The 22862-nt window shown below is 33.6% G+C and overlaps 2 protein-coding genes and 1 long non-coding RNA gene across 3 annotated transcripts; 1 reads left to right on the top strand and 2 right to left on the bottom strand.

Moving 5' to 3' along the window:
* Positions 1-178: 178 nt before the first annotated feature.
* LOC123224472 lies at positions 179-1114 on the bottom strand. Its single transcript, XR_006503976.1, has 2 exons — positions 669-1114; positions 179-526 (listed from the first exon to the last, which is right to left on the bottom strand). It is a non-coding gene; the product is annotated as an uncharacterized LOC123224472 (long non-coding RNA).
* Positions 1115-4635: 3521 nt separating this feature from the next.
* On the bottom strand, positions 4636-9742 carry LOC123223436. The gene is made up of 6 exons (XM_044646598.1): positions 8657-9742; positions 8168-8605; positions 7831-7868; positions 6563-7242; positions 5136-5195; positions 4636-4911 (listed from the first exon to the last, which is right to left on the bottom strand). Exons 1-4 carry the CDS (start codon positions 9213-9215, stop codon positions 7078-7080), a joined length of 1200 nt encoding a protein of 399 aa, XP_044502533.1. The 5' UTR covers positions 9216-9742; the 3' UTR covers positions 4636-4911; positions 5136-5195; positions 6563-7077.
* Positions 9743-10677: 935 nt separating this feature from the next.
* LOC123223674 (flowering time control protein FPA) lies at positions 10678-18627 on the top strand. The gene is made up of 4 exons (XM_044646974.1): positions 10678-10852; positions 10957-11268; positions 15291-16531; positions 17209-18627. Exons 1-4 carry the CDS (start codon positions 10850-10852, stop codon positions 18428-18430), a joined length of 2778 nt encoding a protein of 925 aa, XP_044502909.1. The 5' UTR covers positions 10678-10849; the 3' UTR covers positions 18431-18627.
* The last annotated feature ends 4235 nt before the right edge of the window (positions 18628-22862 follow it).

Genomic DNA, 22862 nt, shown 5'->3' with positions numbered 1-22862 from the left:
ATCTGTGTGGTATTTTTGCAAAAATAAAATATTTTAACTTAAAAACACATTTGGAAAAACACTTTCCGCAACATATACTTGAAGAAAATGTTATAATCCAGGATCCACTCATGCTGTAAATATTAATGAATTAATATCATTATCCTTTTATAATAGAGCCAGAGAGTACAAGAAAAACTAAGTAAATTAAACATCCATAGATTATTAATGATGATGCAGTACAATGATATGAAACAAGTCATAACATATCCAATTCTATATTTACAGGGTAATTTGAGTAGCAATAGAGGGTCTAATGTACATTATCCCTACATTTGATACAAGGAAGATGATGATCTCTTACAACTCCGGGCTTCATATTTATGCAAGAATTACACTAGTAAATCATCCTAAGTTGTGTGCATAGGATAGAGATTAATCACATGATTAGACTGGTTTTATTGTTGGGTGTTTCCATGCGTTGGATTTGGTGTTGGACTGAAGATTGATGCAGGAACTTCCCTGGTGCTCCTCTTGATCAAACTTTCTGTCATGTAATCAAGTTTTCAGATTTATAATAACTCAAAAGAACTGCCATAGGAGCGTCTGACTAACGAAAATTAACAGGCTATTATTGTTAGCAAGCAAAAAAGAGCAAACTGAAGCTGGTCAGAAAGATAGATTTTCACCTTCGATAGCTGAGAACCGGGGAATTCTTGCTTCTGTGAAGACAAAACACCACAGAATTTGCATCAATATAAAAGCTACATATATAGCAAATACAGTAGTGTTTCTGAATAAATTTTTCCGCATTCTCAAGTTGCACAAAAATGATAATATTCAAGCTCTCTATAGATAATCATGGGTAGAACCCTAATATATATATATATATATATATGTGGTTGACTTCTATGTCGTAATCCGAAACATGAAGCTAATGATCAACCTAATCATCAAGTACTATTATTTCAAACTATTATTTAAGAAATGATTAACCAAACATATATCGTAAAAAAGATAGTAGTGTTATTTATTATTACTCTGTATTCATCATCTGTCACTGATTACCAACATGACATGTGAAATGAACTACTTTAATGGAGATGATTTTAGATATGATGTTATTCTGCTGAGGGTCAATCTGCTTCCATTCATTTCTCTTCTTAAACGTTTCATGGTTTTATATATAAACATTATTAATGATTTTCTATGAAAAATTATATTAAATGGAGTTAGGCCATGCGTTTCCATTTATTTTGATTTAAATGTGTTGCTCATGGTGAGACGTACTGGAAAGCAAGGTGATAGGAGGTAGGGTTTATTAGGAGCTTTATAATATATATTTTTCTAAAATGGGTACGTTGTCATTTCTTATCCATTCGGCATGTAACTTTAAGTCAAGGAAAAATTTATTGCTAGAGATCTAAAACGCTTGCTTCAGCAAAGCTTTTACTGGAGTACCTAGGAGAGACTTTCTTTTCATGAGCTGAACTTTTCTTGAATTGAGAGTTGAGGAAAAAGCATGACCAAAGAAAGCTAAACAAAACTAAATTAATAATAAGATTTAGTTAATTAATTTTAACTGAGGCCCAATACAGAATGACCCACGTACAAGAAATTTGATTTAAAGGAAAGTGTTTTGCTTTCCCCTCTTCAAAGCTTATTATTTATTTTATTCATGAATTTTCTTTCAGCCCTCGCTGTCAAGTTACCAACCATTATTGCCTTTGTAAGTGGAGTCCACGGAACGGACTCAATGTTGACACTTCAAAGCTATGTAGGCTAAAAGAAAGGCATAAACAAAAAATTTAAAAACCACTTTGAAATTTGTCAGTCTCACCACTAAATCATTGCAGTGTTATTTGAAGTTGAAAATTTAATTATTAAGTTAGGCGATTGTAGAAAATGTGCATTATAAAATTCTAACAAGCGCAGAAAAAAAAAAAACAAAAAAAGAAGCCACTTGATGTATTCACTCTCACTTTTGGTTAATATGTGAAATAATTATTAGTATTTTATAATATATAATATATATTTTATAATATAATATAATATAAATAAAATTAATATATATAATAAAATATATTATAAACATATTTTATAATATAATATATATTATTAATACAAATTAATATATATTTTAAAAGAGGTAATAATATAAGAAGGGTGTGATGGGATTACTTTCCAAATTTTAAAAACTAACAATTTTATTTCAATCTAAAGTTTTTTAATTTTCAAAAGTAATATTTTTTCTTTTCAAAACCTAGGGTTTACTTTTCAAATACTTTTTGTGCACCATCTCCTGTGACTAAAGATGATGTTTCAACCCATGAATCTTTGACTACTCTTCATCTCTTTGACGCTTCTAGGAAATACAATGAATACGTTTCTTCGTCAATTCCAAAAGAATAGACGAAGACTTATCTTTGTTAACTCCGTCGATTAATTTGAAATTGACTTCATCGTGTTTTTTTGTGTCGAAGAGTGAAGATCTAGTGGATGAAGATAGTGAATTGAAGCATTATTGTTGGTTACTGAAGAGCTTTTGAAAAATAAACTTTAAGTTTTAAGAGAAAAAATGTTACTTTTAAAAGTTAGAAAACTTTAAATAATGATAAAATTGTTAGTTTTTAAAACTTTTAAAAGAAAACATAATAAATTTTATATATTTTTAATATTATTAATAAAATAATAATTTTATCTATTTCTTTAACAAAAAATTAATAATAATTAATTTTTAAAAATGAATTTAAAAATATATCAAAACTTGAGTGAGAATAAATCCTCTAGCCTATTTTCAAGTCATACATGTACACAACAAAGACAAAACCAGTGCCTCCTAGTTGATTAAGTTAGGCGACCGACAGATAAGAAAACAAGGACAAAAGAATCTCAACCACATTTTTTGAGGTATTATAAAGATATTCGTAATACAAAAGTTTTAAAATTCATGACCAAAACCCAATCATAATAACTGCTACACAAATTATTACTTTCAGGCAATGTGATAATTAAATTGATTATCTCACTAATTTATTATTAAATAAGTTTAATTAATTAATTTTAATTTAAATAATTATAATTAAATAAATAATTATGAAAGATTAAATTAACACTTCATACAAATGTATAATTATTTGGTTAATTAATATAAATGTAATTTATTAAATATTTTCAATAATTTATAATTAAATCAATTAAATCAATCAATTTTTATCTAACTAACTATAATTAAATAAATAATTATAAAGAGTTAAATTAACATTTTATAACAATATACAATTATTCAACTAATTAATATAAGTATAATTTATTAAATATTTTTAAATTTACCATTATAAAAAAATTACAAAACTTTGAATCTGTTTTATTTATACTGATAATATAATATATCACATTAAAGTATAAATAATTCACGTGAATTGCATTTGATTCATCATAAGTTCTTGACTCCAAATTTTAATAAAACAAAACTTTTTATATATAGAACCATGTATGTACAAAAATTTTGATAAATAAAAGTTTTTATACTAGTTTTAATTGAGTTTGGCCAATTTATAATTGGTCAACAATTATTTATAAACCGAACTGGATTATAGACTAGTTTTTTATTAGACAAGTCAAACTATCCAATCCGATCTGGCTTTCAAAACACGTAATAAACTGGCTGGCAAAAAGCTGATAATCTATTACTTTCTTTATTGTATTGTATATCTTAAGTCTTGACGATGATAGAGGGTAAAACAGCCGTTTGTTGTCTCTAAAGACTATGGAAAGCCTGCATTTCCGAACTTCAAACAAGGCAGCATCCTATTATGTGCTTTCTAACTCTGTTTACGGCATTCTTTTGAAGCCACAAAATGCAATTCTCAGATATATTAGTTAAAACTTCTTCCTCTTGAGTCTTGTGTAAACAACATTAGCTCCTGCTTTCAAATACCAAACATGCTAGTCTACAATAAATGCATCAGAAAGTTGTTGTCAAGATTTGAACCTTCTGCAATTTTGCTTGAATTAGCAAGGGCCATTAAGTCATTAATATAACCATGCAGGTTAAGCTCGGATTGTTTCAATGCCAAAAGGATTGAATGAGAATTTCTAATTTTAAATTAGATTTGCTTACCACAAGAAACGTTTGACTAGAAAAGTTCTTAATATAATGATGTAAGAAATCAGAGATAGATTTATCCACTATGGAGAGTGCTTCAAACTTGTAATGTAAACATCATTGTGAACTCAGAATGAAGAAAGTCAAATATAACGCTTTAAGTCCAAATTCCTCGGCAACGGTAAGTCTTTATCTCTACTTCCAACACTTTGAACATGCCAGAAAATGGGGTTGGTGGTTTTCTAAACTTTGAAATTTGAACAACCCATCAGTACTTTCCTTTGGTCTTAGCCATTATCAGGGTGCCCTTCATTGCAGTGTTATATTCATTTCCCTAACTAGTTACATAAATTCTTTCCATCCGCCCTCATCCATGAATTCAATCCTGCGGGTTAACTGTTTTTCCTTGAACATTTGATTAGAATGTGTAAACAAATTTTTTGGCAACCTTTTTGTACCCTTCCGATTGTAATATATGAGGGTCTTTTATCGAGTAATTCAAAGCTTCCATAAAAGCCACTGTAATGCATATTTGAAATGATGGCAAATGACGAGAAAAAATCGCAACAAGCACAAGAATTTTATTAAATGGTAATTTCAGATGTTGGACAAATTTTATTGATAAATATGGATTAGGGACAGACAACTCTCCAGAATGAAAATTGATCAAGACAGAAGCTAGCAGCATATACTGATTCTTTTATTTGGTCTCAATTAACTACTTGAACCAGGCGAGCCCGGAGCAAACTGTTGACGATTTCCATTTGTCCTAGGACTCCTAATAATTACAGGAACTGGCCTCAGACTCCGGCGGACTAGACTTCCTGTTAGCAGAGACAAACACAAGAACAGAATGGAAGTTAACAACTGGTACACAAAACACATACGTTTAATGAAACAGATTGAACTGAAAACATTCTCTTAATAGTTAGTTCTGTTCCATTTCAAAATAGGGTTTCTTCAAGTATGTCGAAGAAAACCTGATACAAGTATGTGAGTTAAAAGCTATATCCCATGATGTAAATCAGAAAGATGAAGCTGTTTGTACCTTGGATAGCTGCGAATTGTGAAATTTTCGCTTCTGTTTGTAGAGGACATGAACTCATGACTGCCAATGCAATGAAGACCACAAGCAAAACACAAAAAGGCACACTTTTAGAGAATCCTTTCATTGCTTTGTTGTTTCAATATTCTGCCAACTCATGTGCATGTCAATAACATATATAAAGATTAAACACGCTTAGGTGGGAAACAAAATTTAAAAAATTCAGAAAGTAAAAATCACATTCTTGACTCTTCGTGTTGTATTTATTTGACTGCAAATATCATTCAACAGGTCCCAGCTGGAAAAAGATGACCTATGTGTTCATATGTAAGTAGTGATGCTTAAATATACATCCAAAATGTTTAATGCCATTCAACTGTATTCATAAACTTCAAATTAATTCATGCATTCGTATATGATGGATTGTTGTATCAGTGGTAAGAAGATAGACAAAATTCACATTCACAGAATGTAATTCTGAACTTAAATTTTAATTTCTTCATTTGTCTTGGACAATTCCCTTATTCATTACTTACAACATTAATTTAAAAATAATAAAAAAGTCAAAAATATATGTTAGAAGATGCAAAATTCAATATTTATAGGAACAAAATGTCAAAAGAAGCCAACAATGACGCGTTTGGTTTGCTGTATATCACAACACTAAAACACGCCATTGAATTGAGAATTGAAGATGGTCTTGATTGGGGCGGGAAGAGGAATCAACTCTCAGTCAGTCCCATCCCAAGCTAGTGTCAATCTTGCAAATACTATTAATAATCATTTATTTTGTTAGAACTAATTAATTATTTAATTGAATAACAAAAAATTATAAAATATTAATTAAAAGTTAATTTTCAATTTGTTTTATACTACTCATTCTAAATATTAATCCTAAATGATGTGTCATCACATGAGCATAGTAAAATCATTCAATACATCATCACTTTATTTACATGTTGATGGCATAATTTAAGATATGAAATTTGGCGTAGTGACATTTTTTCCATCCATGGTTTGCCCCATAGACATGTTCCCACACTTTTTTGAAAACAACATTTTTTCATCCATAATAAAAATTCAGAAGTTAACTTTAACAGTCAAATGTCAGTCTGCAGAATATATATTATATGATTAATATACTTACATTCCTACATATAAGAAACTTATTTTCTTCACCTGCTTTGAAATTCATCACTTAGAGCCCTATACTTAATCTAAAAAAACAGAACCTTAACAAACAATTTTCTAGATGGCCAAAATAGTACTACTAGGTGTGATCTCTATCTGAATGGTGTGATTTAACTAGAATCTCACTATCAACGTGTGACAGTATGATTCCATCTGGAACTACACTATCTCAATGCGATTCCAACAAAAATTGTATTGGTTAGAGTGCATGCAAAGCAAAAGATTGAAGATATTTGTACCTGGGATAGTGGCGAACTTTGGAATTCTTGCTTCTATTAGAAGAGGGCATGAGTTTATTTTTAATACCTAATACGATATACACTACGAGCAAAGCACCAAAAGGAACTCTCTTAGAGAGCCGCTACTTTGAATATTTTATTAAAGCATTGAACAATCAGGCTTTCTGTTCAAAAATTTGATGGCTGACCCAGAAAGGCTGTACTAGTAGACATTTGTGTTTAATACAGGCAATGAACTGGCAACAAAAGCTGATGATCTATTGCTTGCTTTCTTCGTGGCATAGTACATTTGAGATCTTGATGATGTTAAGAGGGTAAAACAGCCTTGAATTGTCCACTCAGGGTCCTCAAATAGCCTCTTAAGACTATAGAAAGCCTGCATTTAAAAACTTCAAACAGGCCCTGCATTGATGCTGGTATCTCTAACTCCGCTTACCACATTCTTTTGGAGCCACAGAATGTGATTCACAGATACATTTGTTGAACCTTCTTTCTCAAGTCCCATATAATCAACATTACCTCCTGTTGACAGTTGAGGATTCTTTGGTCATGATGTTCCTCCATTTATCCTTGAGATCAACTGGACTGCGAGTTGGATCAAAAACATGGCGACCGAATTCCAATATTTTCCTCCAAGGTAGATTTTTGTTCACTTGAGTTGAAAATTTCTCCACTCCTTCCTGCAGTATAAGAATTGATCGCAACAAGTCAGCAAGTCAGATATTGGAAACTTCATCTTCTGACTCAATCCCAAGTATTAAACGCTACATTAAACTAATACTTCAACTTTTAAGAATTTGACCCCAAACTTCACATTTAAAAACATGAAAACACATAAAATATGTGCCAAATTATGCATCTGCAAGTAGATCATTATACAGAGGCAGTCAATTTTGAACCTGTAATCTATAAAGTTTAGAACTAACCTAACAAAGGAAGGGATGTAAAGGACATCTTAAAAATAATATATATATATATATATATATATATATATATATATATATATATATTTATTTATTTATTTATTTATTTATTTATCTTAAAGCAAATGGGATGTAGAAATACTAATCCACTAAGAGGCTCCAGTTGTATAAATTTATATCCTCATGCAATAGCTGAAATAAAACCTATCACAACCAGCATCTCTGTGTTTCAGAAATAGTTCCGGCAACAAATATTTTCCATTCATGATATTTTACCTAAGAAGGTAAAATCTTATAGCAAGAAGTATAAGAAATGGAAGGATGTTATTTCTGTAAGTCCTTTACCCTGAGCATTTCTTCTTCCTTAGTCGTCCAGTTAGTCTCTTACGCCTCTCACTACAAAACATCTGGTTTGCACTGCAACATAACAGGAAAATTAAAGTAAAATTGTATAACAAAAGCCATTCAACCACTCAACTAATGCCTATCTTATAAACAAATTATGACAGTCCCAAGATGAAATTTTATCAGAGATAAAATAATATGTACATGAAGACTCACAATTTCTTAGTAGCTGCTTTTCGTTGATTATGCTTTTTGGAGGCAGCTATTTTCTCATTGTAAGCCCTAGCAGTTTCCTTTGGAGGGGCATTTAGTGGGGAGGATATTTTCATTGGTGAACCAACATTTTGAGGCACCTTCTTCTTACATTTTCGTCCAACATGCCTCTGGTGCATTAAGGTTGTCTCTGCATCAGAATCAGACATTTCAGCTCCTGATGTTTCCAGGAGAATTTTCTCTTTATCCTCCCGTCTTCCTTGCTTTAGCTTCGCATAGCCAGATACATCCATTTCCCTTCCTTCTTCCTGATGTGAACCATCCACAACATTTACTTCTTGTACACTGGAAGCAATACAAGGCTTCGTTTGAGATAGATCTTCAACCGTCCTTTCATTTCTGCTACCATCAACTTGTCCTGAACACACCGCTTGTATTTCTTCTCCATCTTCTAAAACTTCAAAATCATGACTTTCAGATACATTTTCCTCACTGGATCCTTCTTTGTTTGTGGCATTCACAGGAGACTTGAACTCTGGCGTTTCCTTCAGACTTTGATCATCTGAAGAAAGTTCACTTTGGTGTTCGACAGCTGTCTTACATTGATCTCAGGAATCAGCTATTTTGGCACTGTCGCCATCATTTTCTAGTTCATCCTCCCCTTCCAAAAATTGACTCTCAATTTGATCATCATCCCTCCTATCCTCACAATCACCAAAGTTTTTCTCTCCACGAGGAGGAGACACATTCAGCTCCTCCTCTTTATCTCTTCCACGATTCACCTTCCCTTTATCACCACCATCTATGTTTGAATCAATAAAACACATCACTGCTCTCTTTGTTCCCATAGCCTTCTTCCTCAACTTTTGAGTCCTCAACATTTCATGCTTATACCAACAATAAGGGCAGTAAAAATTCCTCACATCATCAAATTTAGGTTCGAAATCCATGCAGCTCTCATGAAGTGCAAGTCCACAGCCAATTTCACTACAAACCAACAAATTCCCGCCACTTTTATCACACATAATACAACTCTCTCCCTCTGACCAATCTATTTCCATAAACTCTTCACTGAAACCTAAACCACCAAGAATTCCTACTAGATTATCGCCAAAATTAGAAGCTGAATTAACATCATCATTTTTTCCATTTGCTTCATCCTGTATAAACATCCAATTAACTAACAAAAGTTACCCATTCAATTAACAGAACTGATAAACCTATCAACAGAGAATAAAAATCTCGGTAACGTTACCGCAAAGCACACAACACGTCACAATTTAAAGTTCCTTCCTAATGTTAAAAAAATTTATTTATCAAAGCAAAAGAATTTCATTTCTATCACCGATAATTGAAAATTTATACAAAAACTAAACATTCAAATCCACGAGGGCAGTTTCCACTTCTTTTTTAACTTCTGCGATGAAATGACGTCGTTTCGTGGCTATTACCTCTAGGATTAAGCAGAAACGAACCTGAAAGAGAGAGAGAGAGAGAATATAAAGAGAAAGAGTGCCAGGTTTAGGGCGGGAAAATTAAGTGAGCAAGTGTTGGTTGTTGGTGAGGGCAATTAACCGAGACGAGCCCTGCCTGCCACCCCGCGTTTTGGTTCTCATTCTTCTCAGAAGCGATTCTCCCAGAGCGTCTTTGAGTTGAAATTACGGCAAAAAATATAGGCCAAAAGGAATCACGAAATTTCAATGTTTCACTCCCAAATTTTTAAAACTTACTCACTTATTGATGAGTAAATTTTTATTTAAATTTTAAGTTAAAATTAAAAATAAAAATATTATTTATAAAAAAAAGTTAAAATTTTATTATATATTTTTTTCAAATTTTAAAATTTAATAATTTCTTTTTATTTAAAGTTAAAAAAATAATAATTTATCTTCTAAGATTTTTTTTCTCATTTTTGATAATGATTCACTGTCTTCTCTCTTGTTTTCCTCTCTAAACATCTTCAACCAAGATGTTGCCACAAATCCTTGATGAAGAGACAAAGAGATTTTTATTTTTTTGTCACACAATTGCCATGTATCGACAAACTATTGTGAGATCTCTTCGTCTGGAGATCTTGCGATGAACTTTATCCAAGAAGAGATTTTCGTCTAGAGATCTCTTCGTCATATTGTGTGTTGACAAACCACAATGAGAGATATGTTTGACTGAATAGAGGAAAAATGAGGACATTGCTAGAGAAGGGAGAAAAAAAACTAGATATGAGAAAAAATACTTATTTTTCAAAATTAGAAATATTTAGGTAATGAAAAAGTTATTAGTTTTTAAAATCTGAAAAAAAAATGAAAAAAAATTATATATTTTTAATAATTTTATTTTTAATTATACTAAAAATTTTAACAGAAATTAATGCATAAATAAGTACTTAAATTTTTAAAAATTAAAAAAAATAATTTAAATTTCATTATACTTGGAATGAGAATGAGTCTTTAGGCCAAAAATATATTTATTGAGCCATGGCCTACGGGCTTAAAATTGGGAACTCCCATTAAGATACATTTTCTGGGAAAAAAAAAATCATAATTTATCTTTTTGAAAGGAAATGCAATTTTATATACATTTGTGTTAAAATATGCCGGTGACAAGCTGCCACGTTCGGCTGTAAACTTGCTCCGTTTGAATAGATATATATTATAAATAAAATTGCCTACTCACAATTTAATTAGTCAATTACAACCCAGCAGGAAAATAAAAGAATAAATATTCGGAAAATAAAAAATCACGAGCTCAATCGCAGACCCAAACCCTAAACAAGTTTGATTTCTCGCAAACCGTTCAGTTCGCTGTCATGGTTGGCTTCTTCTCTACTTCAATACGTCACATATTTTCGGCAATTTTTTAATACTAATTTCACTTATTAATTTCTTTTTCTTTTTTATTTGAATTATTGATCAGTCGAGCCGTGGCGGAGGTAGAGACCGATTTCGCACCAGATTTGAAGACAAATCGCATGGCGCAGGGAGCGGCCGAGCTAATGCGCCGCCGTCGAGACATCTATGGGTTGGGAACTTGTCGCATGATATAGACGAATCTGATTTGACCGATCAGTTTTTAAGATTTGGAGAACTTGAAAGCGTTGCGTTCCAGCCAGGGAGAAGCTATGCCTTTGTGAATTTTAAAAGTGACGAAGATGCGATTGCGTCGATGAAGGCACTACAAGATTTTCCTCTCGCTGGCAATCCACTTAGGATTGAGTTTGCCAAGGCGGTTAGTCTTAATTACCTATTATTAATCTTTGATTTCTTTTGTTATTTGTTGAAAAGTATTTGGGTATGTGTATTATTTACTGAATTGAGTTCCATTCGTTATAATATAATGATCATAAACAGCAAAAATTTTGATAACTTGTTGAATTTGCAGTCTAACAACCATTCAATTGCAAGTTATTAAGGCAAGATAACTAAAGATACCACTAACAATATTAGGTAGGTTTTAACTATGTGATTGATTAATTTAAAGGGAAGGAACTGTAATTCCATGTTGGACTAACAACTTCAGATATAAGCTGATGTCAAAGATTAGAACAGATAGAGAAACAAACAATTAAAAATATTCTCCAATGCTACATTTGGAGTATTGATGTATTTGCAGCAAATTATTAAAACTTTAGTTTCGTAGCTGTGTCATACAAAGAACTTAATTAAGAGAGCAAGTAGAAAAGGAAGCAATTGAGAATCAGATTCACTCGCACAATTTGCAGTATGCAATGTAATTGCAGCAAGTTATTAAAACTTAGCTTCAAATATATGAAGAATTTCTGTAAGAGAAAAGATAGAAAATATAACATTTAAGAATCAGCTTAATTTCCACAATTGGCAAAAGTGAAGTGATATAACTACTGCAATTCTTTAGTACTTGGGTTTGAATATAGCAGATGCATATGCAGAACTTAAATAAGAGAAAATATAGAAAACATAACAGTTAAGAATCAGTTTTCAATCAGAAACTTGAAAAAGTTATATAACTGCAAGAATTCATTAGAAATTGGTTTCTTTCAGTATCAGCTAACATTTCTGTGTCTGGTACAATCATTCATGATAATTCATACTTTTATCCACAGCACCTCAATCCCACCAAAGGTTGCAGAAGAGTATAGAATTTTCTTTCTTTCCAGTGATGGTAGCAAATTTACAGGTCTTATATATACCCATTCAGGGATGAGGAATTAATTTTTCCTTTATATTGCAAGCAGCAGGGGCATGCAATTGTTATAGCTTTTCACTTTATTCTTATAGTAATCGTACTTGAAAATCAATTTGGTCTCAAAAGCAAGAAGAGTCTCAGTGTCCCAAAAATATGTAAATCTGTGCTAATTAATCTTGTTGTTCCAGTGCATAATGATTACCTGCAATGAGCTAATGATATGTGTGATCATCTAAGTTGCATTATTGGTGAAGGAAAACATTTTTGAGTTTAAGCAATGGTTTACTATAAGCATAAAATCAATTAAAGTTTGGGAAATGACAGAAACATTTCTTAATAACTTTTGCATATGACAAAAGTTCAGGGGTCCTTTACAGTATTAACAGTTTGAAATATAATACCAGCATTGCCACTTTCCATCTCTACTCATTAAGTGATTGTAGCAATAGTAAATCCTGAGGCCACATCTAACAGCAATCAACTCCATAATTTTCAGCAGTTCTAGCAGAAAAGGTAGTCATAATATCACAATATAATATCTGCAAACACCCCCAATATATAATATCTACAAACACCCCCAATATCCTCAAAATTAATATTATATGGCAATGACTATAAAGTTAACAAAGGTATACCAGTACCTGGTTGAAGCAATGGCTGGTGTATTTCAGATAAATTTGTTGTGTCGCCTATTCCGAAGATTCAGAGCATATTTTCAATGTACATCCCTTTCTTTCTTTTAAGATCTTCTCATCATAACCAGGGTGAGAGCACTCCTGTTCTCTTGCTCGCTAAAGCATAGAAAATAAGATCGAAAGAGAGAGATTGTTCCAGATCTAGGATCAGCAAATCTTCCTAATAACTTGTTCAAATTGTAAGAAGTGAAGGTTAAAAGTCTTAGGGAAATATCCGGTTCACTTCAAAATTCATTTTGTATCATGTGTAAATTGTTTGTATCATGTGCCGGCAGAGGCTGCTATACTCTTAGAACTTAAGAGGTCTTTCTATGCTTTGGTCATGATCAGTCTGCTTTGTTGGTTGAATGTGTGCATCATTATGTTTATAGAGTTGTTTATACTTCTTCTTCCGGTGAAGAGGTTAAAATAGAAAGTGAAATAGAAAACTGGACGATATATAAAATTGCCAAACTGGGATGCTTCCTGGATTTGCTCCATGTTCTTTCTGTGTCTTCGTCTTCTTCCTAATGAAAAGAGAAAAGCAGAAAGATCAATGGAAGTGAGATGTAATATAAAATTGCTAACTGGGATTCTTGATTGTTTTTATCTGTGTTCACACTCCCTTTTAAGTCGTAAAATCGTAATTTTGATGATAGCTCCAATAGTTTATTTCTGTTACCTGAGAACCTATCATAATATATGGTTTTACTATATGATTGAATTTTGTTAAGGTGATAAAGGAATAAATTAGATTGAATTAAAAGGTGTACAAATTTGGTAAAACATCACAGCCAGTTAATCCATGTGCTGGAGGGATTCCCAACATTTATCATACTTTCATTTATCAGCTCCAATTCAAATATGATGGAAACTCTCTTGTCTTAGAATGTTGATTGCAGCTCATCGTGATCCATGCTCCAATTATTAAATTGTGTTAAATTGCTGATAATTCCACGAAGTACTTTGTCGTAGTTACTGTATTGCGCCATTTTAGAACGGTTGTATTTATTTGTATACAAGTTATGGAGCACAACTAATGGTAGTTTGTGCTGCAAATCTTATGCTTGTAGTTTCACCGTCTATGCTAACTTATGGTGTCTTATTATTATTATTATTATTATTATTATTATTATTTTAAATTTGTAAGTTTGGTGGAAAAGGAATTTGATTTTGATTTGTATGATGATCTAGTGCATTCAAAATGGTCACTCCAGAATTAAACTTTTTTTTTTTTTGCATAGGAGAATACCTGTTAAATGCTTGACTATTATGATCTTCTTTGTTCATTTGTTAATCCTATTTAGTTATGTTGATTTTACTTTACTATGTACTCATAACTGCATATTATTGTGAAAACAGTTGGAACAGTTGTCTCTGTTGGATTCTAGATTTCTATTAATCTGCCAGGTCTCTCTAATGTGACTTACATTATTGTACTGAATGCGATTGCTATTGTAGCATTTGATGTAACAGTTAGTCTTTATATCCCATAGCAACAAACTCAAGACAATATTACAGCCTCTAGTCCTTGTACCTCTGGGTGCAGGATTCTGATTGGGGATTTGTATTATGCATGTTGGGTACTCAATGCAGAATTAATTTGCCTGCATTCAGATTAGAGTCCATGTGTAGAAAGTTGGGCATATATTGTGTTCACTTGATTTGACTGCAACTATTTTCAATGTCCACGTTAAGGATTGGTCTTTTGCCTCAAACCTGTAATTTGCCTCTTACAGGCTTTGAGAAGATAAGGGTAGAAGCCACGTCGAAAGTAATTATATTTGATGGACTGGGTTAGTATTGACAAATTGTGGCTAATTCATTTTCTAATGAACCGGTATATACTTGTAGATCCAGTTAAAAAGGTTATCTTGTTTGCCAGTCAAGTTCAAATTTCAGCAGCTAAATGCAGTGGATAGTTCAATCTTCCAAGCACCTTAGAATTTGCATGTTTGCGAATTTTAGGTTGATATATGATAATCTATAGCCAGTTAGTTTAGTGATAAGCTTAAATAGTTGCTGATGCCTAAAGCTGGTGTTTTTCTGTACTGTTGAGGATGTAGTGACTAGGGTGGAAATTTAGGTCACTGTCAACTAAGTTGCATTGGTCTCAAGCTGTAGATCTTTTGCTCTCCTAGGTGTTGCCTCACGAGCTGGCCATTGTGCTTCAGATTGCTGTGCAAATAGAAGTGACCATTCACATACACAAATTGCATGTCTAATCTTTCGTATGTATTTGTCATGCAAATAGTTTCAAGTACCATCTTTTCATAGTTCAAAATCATCCCCAAAACTACAATAAAACCTAGATAATGTGATTTGATGCATTCATTTCACTTTTATTATATCTTAACTATTAAATAAATATCATATCCATTTGCTTACACGGTAGGGAATTCTTAATCACAGGATAAATCATCAGCACTGTTACGAGATGCAGACCATTTGCTACACCGAGATGAGCAACGCTCCACATTAAGAGGATCCCCTTTCTCACAAAGGGACTCCAGAGCACGTCATGCTAGTCCTCCTGACTCTGGTTACCCTGAAAAATCCAAGAATGATAAAAGTGCTGAACCTAGTGAGGTTTTATGGATAGGATTTCCAGCCTTACTGAAGGTGGATGAAGTGATCTTAAGGAAGGCGTTTTCACCATTTGGTGAAATAGAGAAAATCACTGTTTTTCCAGGTCGTAGTTATGCCTTTGTTCGGTTCAAGAGCTTAATGTCAGCTTGCAGGGCGAAAGAAACTCTTCAAGGGAAATTGTTTGGAAATCCCCGTGTGCACATTTGTTTTGCGAAAAGTGAAGCTGGCTCCTCAAGTAGTGGAAAGGGCTCAATGAATGCCCCTCTCTCCCCACGTTTCAAGTTGAATGGCCATTCTAGCCCTGCTGAGAACTTTCGGCCGGATAGGAATTTTGGGAGCTTTTCAGGAGATCCCAGCATTAGATCTCCTCACCTTAACCCAAATTTTGATTCTGGTGATGATGATGTTTATAATTATAATAGGAAGGATACTTTATGGAGTGGGGGAAACAAGACATATGAACCATGGAGGTTTGGAGAGGTGGGATCTGAACCAGGACTACCTCAAGATATTTATGAACATAGTCCTACCAGAGAAAGGACTGCTCACTTCCATGATTTTCCTCAGAAGTTTTCTCAAAAAGCTCCACTTTATGAAGATCAGTGGGATTCACCAGAAGATGCCTATTATCATCCAGGAGCCAAAAAATTAAAGACTGGCTCCTTACCACCTGACAAAGAGTTGCCAGAGTATCCTTTCTCTGATCTAGATTATGGGAAACGTGCATCTTCAAGGGCATTCTCTGATTTTGCTCAACCTGAGACCTTCGAAAAGAACTTTGATTCTGGATCTTTTGGGTATAAGCAGATCCCTGATCGCCAGAGAAATTTAACTCTACCTCACAGAGAGAAGAATGATACGTGGAAAGTACCTTATGATGGTTATCAGGTGGGTCCTGGATCTTTGCCACTAAATCCTGTTGATAGGAAAAGGTTCACTCCTGAATTAGACCAGCCAAAGCCATCTATAAAGGACTGGAAGTGGGAGGGAACTATAGCCAAGGGAGGAAGTCCTGTCTGTCATGCTCGCTGCTTCCCTGTTGGAAAAGTCATGGACATGATGTTGTAAGTAGTAAACATTCCTTCGCATGAAGCATTCATTATAGAATTTAGGATATCATCTCTTTTGTTACTTTCCTCTTTCTCACTTCTCATCCACACTCCTGACTTTTCCTAAGGCACTGATTTCCAACTGATCAGAGTTCACTAAACTCCATCATGGCTCGATAAGCAGAGAGCCATTAAAGAATTCTTGAAATAGTTCTATATTGTTATACTTATCATTTGAGAGTTAAATTCAGGAGTTGGATCAGAGCACATAGCCTAGTTAGTTGTTATTGATTAAATTTTTAAACACTTTTGTCACATCCATAATGAACTCATTTAAGCATATTTTTACTGGCTTAGGCCAAATTTGCCTAATTTTACTGAATCGTATCAGATGCCAAATTTTATTCCAATGTCATTGCTAGATAGAGTCCAAATAGGCTTTTCAGGATGTCTGCAAATGTTTTTAATTTACAAATCCAATGTTATTTGGGTGTGTCAGATACTTTGTCAAATGCGTGGCTATAAAAATATATTGTTTACTGCATTATGTTAGATACAATTTTAGGGGGCATCAAAACGCATGTGCCAAGCCATAACATGTATAACAAAAATAATACCATTTATTCTGTTAAGATTTGGTCTCTCAAATTTTACATTCTGAAATCACTTTCTGACCTAACAATTTGCTGCAGACCTGAGTTCTTAGATTGCACTGCAAGGACTGGTCTAGACATGCTTGCAAAGCATTATTATCAAGCATCTAGTAGCTGGGTTGTCTTTTTTGTCCCTGGAAGTGATGCTGACATTGCATTTTACAATGAATTCATGCACTATCTGGAGGAGAAGCAGCGAGCAGCAGTTGCCAAATTGGATGACAAGACCACACTGTTTCTTGTACCTCCATCTGATTTTTCACAGAAAGTGCTGAAAGTACCTGGCAAACTGAGCATTTCTGGGGTTGTTTTGAGGTTGGAGCCTTCTGCTTCTAATCATGGGCTTGTACGTTATCCAAATGAGATCAAGGATACATATTCAGATCCATCATATGCAAAGCCACCAATGCCTTCTGGATCCTTTCCTGTGCTGTCCTCTTATCCAGATATGGGTAAATCGGGGCTTTCTTTGTCAGGAGAGATGCCTATATCAGCTGTGCCCTCACCATATTCAAGTTCAGTTCCTGCTGTTGGTGGTATATCTGAGTTATATAGTGAAAACAGGCATGAATATCCAACCCATCTGCGTAACCCTGCATTGGCGCCAAACCAATCTCCTCACCATCTACAGAACCCAGTCTCTGGTTCCAGAAATATACCTTCACTTTCATCCAATAGTTCTGTTGATCCAATCATTCAGGGGAACCCCTCAGTCATGCCAAAGGTTGTGCAGGAAACAAACTCTAGTCATTATCTGGGTGGAATTACCGGACTCCCATTATCAGAAAATAGCAAGATGTTGGATCAGGAATCTAGACCTTCCACTTTGCCTATGACAATTACATCGCTGCAACCGGAGCAACTTACACAATTAGCATCAACTCTTCTTGGTTCGCAGAGACAGGTAGGGAACGCTGCAAATGCATCAAGCAGCGAGAATCTTAAGCAGATGACTGGAGGGCATCAATTTGACAACCAAGTTGGTCAACCACAGAGCTATGCTGTGCAAAATAATCAGTTGACTGAGTTTTCAACATCTCAATTTGGTCAAGTGCAACAGTTACAGCAGCAACTGTCCAATGTGCCTGCTGCAGTGCCGCCAACAATTCAAAGAGAGGTTCAGTCAGGAGGGCCAGGGAATCAACAACTGCAAAATGCCGGTAGCCAGGAAGCAGATGCTGACCCACAGAAACGCTTGCAAGCAACATTGCATCTTGCAGCTGCTCTTCTTCAGCAAATTCAACGAGGGAAAGGGACTTGAACTGCAGCTTTGTTGATTTCATTTTGTTGGTTTCATCCATTACCTTGTGTGATAATGGGTAACTAGATTGTAGTTTAGTAGAACATGAAGTTTCCCTGAACTCAGGCTTGGAATTTTCTTGTCTTTTGTAGTTTCTTTTTCTTCAGCCTGGTCTGGATCGATCATTCAATTTAATGGCTATGTGATTTTCTTTTAAAGAAAGGCAGAGCAAAGTTGTTTTTTTCTTAAACTGTGCCATTGCTTGGTGGCTTTAAATTGTGGATATCAACAGACCACTGAACAAAGATTGGTTAATTTCTGCTACTGGAAGAAATGAAAGTTTCCACAGGCCTTTATTGCTATAGATCAACAAATTATAACAAAAGAACAGGTTCTCATGCATTATCTACAAAAAGAAGCAGCGAAGATTTTGATCACTATACAGTACACCTATGCAGAAATCTTAATTTGACAGTCAATGGACAACGGAAGATTTTAAGTCTACATGTAGCAGGAAGATGTATCAACTACAGAATGAGGAGGCCCAAGATCTTTCGAAGCAGTGAATTTTCTTTTCATTGCTTCATGTGGGAGGTGAATGTGTTGTCCAATATCTAACAAAACAAACACAAATTGCACTTCAATTGCAAGTAAAACACAAACATGGATTAAGAGAGAAGCAAGCTACTCACACCAAGAGCATAATGAGATCCACCATAGGACACTCGATTTTCCTTTCACCTTCAAGAAGCTACAGAACAATCTGGCATGTTGGGTTAGAACAAAGAATTTAAGTAAATCTGCAAACTTTTCATGCTGCTGCTTCACCCGTCCCAGAATCCATGACAGGTTGCAATGAATCCTTTATTTCCTCCAGAATACTTTTAAGCTGTGTGTTCTGGTCAGTTTGCATCTGAAATGTGTTACTATTTCATAAGTAGTTACTATTTAGAAGGGGTGAACTTTATCACTTGTTTGATATCTAAGGATCAACAAAAATTAAATTTTTTTTTAAAATTCTGTCATAATATGTAATCATCTTATAGGGGAATTTTAAGTTATTGTCTGTCATATAAAATTTTTCTTTAAGTTAAAGAGCCAACTATAAAATATTTTTTAAACACTAATATTCTTAAGGTGCCTCTCACAAAAGTTATTTCTAGGTCCTGACACTGATTAAAAGTATCTTCTTGGCAAGTTTTGAGTAAAAATCAAGCAAAACTCTTCCTTCCTATTGATAATAAAATGCTCAAGCTCATATTTGTAGTCAAATGTTTAATTCATGGAAAAAAAAATCCTATGAATTAGGAGTACCTTTTCCATTTTGCAGAGATCAAGTAACATAAGTTGCTTATCTTGGACTGCTACCAAAAGAGCATCCCCCTCATTGGAAAACTGAAACTACATGCACTTTTAAGAACCTTTTTAGAAGTATGATCCCCTTTAAGGGATTAACTTAGTTTGATTTATTGACAATTAAGTGTGAACAATGATTTATCTTAAAAAACAAGAGAATCAAATCCCTTAGGTCCCATAACAACATAACTAAATGATGTTGTGGTTCGATCATAGTTTATTAATACATGTCAGAATAAAAAATAAAAGGTCAAAAGCATAACCCTACCCAAAGTTTTGCCTATTGACAAAATTTTCCCAGTTAATTTTAAAAAATAAAAATAGTAATCCATCTTCCAATTTTATTAACATTTTTATTAGTTTAATTTTAAATTATATTTACACTTTTTAGTATAATAACAAATATATCCTCATAAATTGGTGTTTCAATTACTCATAATAAATCAAATTAATTTAAAATTTTAACAATCTTTTCACCTTTTTTAGTATCCAAACACAAATTCAAAAAAATATATATATTATTTTAAAATTGAAAAGATGAGTTAATATACAAATATTATCAGATTTTCTATAGGATCTATTAGATACGTCAGTTTTGGTAGGATTATCACTACTATCAACCTCTTTGAATTTCATTTCCTGCATATATATAATTCAACCAATGCTAACAATGAGCAGGTCAGCCTCAAAGAGCAAACCCTCAGTTTTCTGCCCCAGGATGTTGCTTCTGCAACCACAAACTTAATGGCCACTTGGGTTTTCATTCCCAGCATACAATCCCAAAATGCAGCTTATGGTTATCAGCCTCCCAATGCAGCTAGCATTGCGACCAAAGCTTTTGATATGAATATATGCCTCAAAGACCAACCTTAGAGTTTTCTACCCCAGAATATTGGTTTTTCTGCCCCAAAACGCTGCTTATAATAATCAGCCTTAGAGTGCAACATGTGGTAATTTGTCCCAAAATGCAGCTTATCAATCATCCTGAGAACAACATAAGCTACATTTTGTGATTGATTATCATCCGCTAATAACCTTAAGCTGTATTTTGTGACTGATTACCACGGGATGCACTCTGAGGCTGATTATTATAGCCAGCGTTCTGTGATCAATGACTTTGCCAAAATATAAAACATCTGGAACTGCATATCATCTTGAGATCAGATCACCTTAATCAGACAACCTGAGGTTTATAAAATTATTATACTGCTTACAAACATCTAATTTAAGTATTTTATTTTTTACATGCATACGTCACATTGTTTCTCCTTACTGAGCTGATGGCTCATTCCTCTTCATCAACCTTTTGCATAATAAAACTGATATAGAATGTAAAAGATTGTTTTAAAATTTTTTTTGCAAGAAAAAGGAGGCTTTTCTGCTCTTGGTACTGTATATGAGTTTTTATTGTTTTGAGATGAATTCAAGGGAATTAAAATCAAGCAAACTTAATTATTAAGTTTTGTGAAATTGAGTTGGAGAAATCATTTAAATAATTTTTGAAAGGCCGAAAGACATTTTCCCACCCAAGGTTCAGTGTATTTTCAAAATTCTATTTTTAAGGTTTTAAAAATTCAAATATGTATCATTCTGTTAAAATTTTTTGTTAGAATTAAAAGTGAAACTATCACTTAACAAAAAATTTTAAAAAAACTAAATTTATCTTATTTTCTCTATTAGTTTAAAAAACCTAACAACTTCGTTTTACTTAAAAGTTTGAAAAGTTAACTTTTTCCCCTAAGGTTTTTTTTTTCTCCAATGACCAGAATCCAACCAACCAACAGACTTTGTCTTTCCACCCATGCATTCATCAACGCTCTCTCTCTCTCTCTCTCTCTCTCTCTCTATATCTTCAGTTCCATTTCGTCAAAATCAACCGAAGAAGAACAACACTAATCTGCTCCGATTTGGGAGCAGATGACATCTTCGTCAACGATGACGTCTCACGACATCAGAAGGAGCATGGATGAAAAGAGGACGCATCAGAGAGGAAGAGACAATGCTCGTAGATCGTCGATCGTTGTCAAAAAAATTGGACTTGAAAGTTTATAAACCTTAGAGAAAAAAATGTCGTTTTTGAAAACTTGGATTAGGAGAAATAGTTAATTTTTAGGGTTTAATGAGAGAAAATGATGTAACTAACAAACTCAGTTAATTTTAACTGTCTATTGATAGATAAATGAGATTTTCAAAGTTAACAAGAAAAAAACTTGAGAAATTAGTATACTTTTGGGGGAAATAAGTCTTTTGGCCTTTTTAAAATTTTGTGAATGAAAATTTCATAATACACTAAACCTTGGATGGGAAAAACTTTTTCAGCCTTTTTGAAATTGCAGAAAATCACAATCATGCATCCAAAACCACTTTTTGGCCCTTGATTTCATGAACAAGAGCCGATGCAGGAATAAATGTGAACATGTACAGGGTTTACACTGCAATTTCTGAAAAGTTCTAACTGTCTGGCTGTATTAACCAATAAAAAACAAATGATCCATATCATCTCTAATCACATTTAACAAAAAACGACAAGCATATTAAACTGTGAGCAACCCTGGTTTGGCAAGAATGAACATAGTTGTCTAGTATTAAATGTCCATAAATGTTGACTTGACAACAAGTACACCTTGAATAGTTACTTCTGCTTTACACAATTTGACCAACATCACGAGCCATCCACGTTTCCCTACATCCAACCCTTTGAAACCGAGTGAAGGGACTGACTCATTTCTTCACCATACTGTACATTCCAATTTGCATGTCATCCAAATATATGTGATTCATGAGAAGTTTGATTTTGCAATTCATCGGTTTCATCTTCTCGTTGTTTAGTCTCAATTTCCACTCACTGTTAAGACTGAGAGTAGAATATGGATAAAGACAAAGGGGTTGTTGTGTCTGGATTTGGCTGCTTCGGTAATATATTTATTACCAGTTAGAGAGTGTGGACCCCACAATATTACCACGAGGGGACTGGTTTTTTCTTGTGCAAATGCATTCATCACCTTGCCATCTCTATATATAGAGTCCTGGTCGGTGCAAGATAGAGCACAAGAAAATTGAGAGTGAAAAGAGAGAAATTTCATTGATTTCAAAGAAG

The sequence above is a fragment of the Mangifera indica genome, chromosome 8, assembly GCF_011075055.1.
Source record: "Mangifera indica cultivar Alphonso chromosome 8, CATAS_Mindica_2.1, whole genome shotgun sequence".
In the NCBI taxonomy this organism is placed as follows: domain Eukaryota; kingdom Viridiplantae; phylum Streptophyta; class Magnoliopsida; order Sapindales; family Anacardiaceae; genus Mangifera; species Mangifera indica.
The sequence above is the reverse complement of the archived record's forward strand: the minus strand, read 5'-3'. Positions and strand labels throughout refer to the sequence as shown.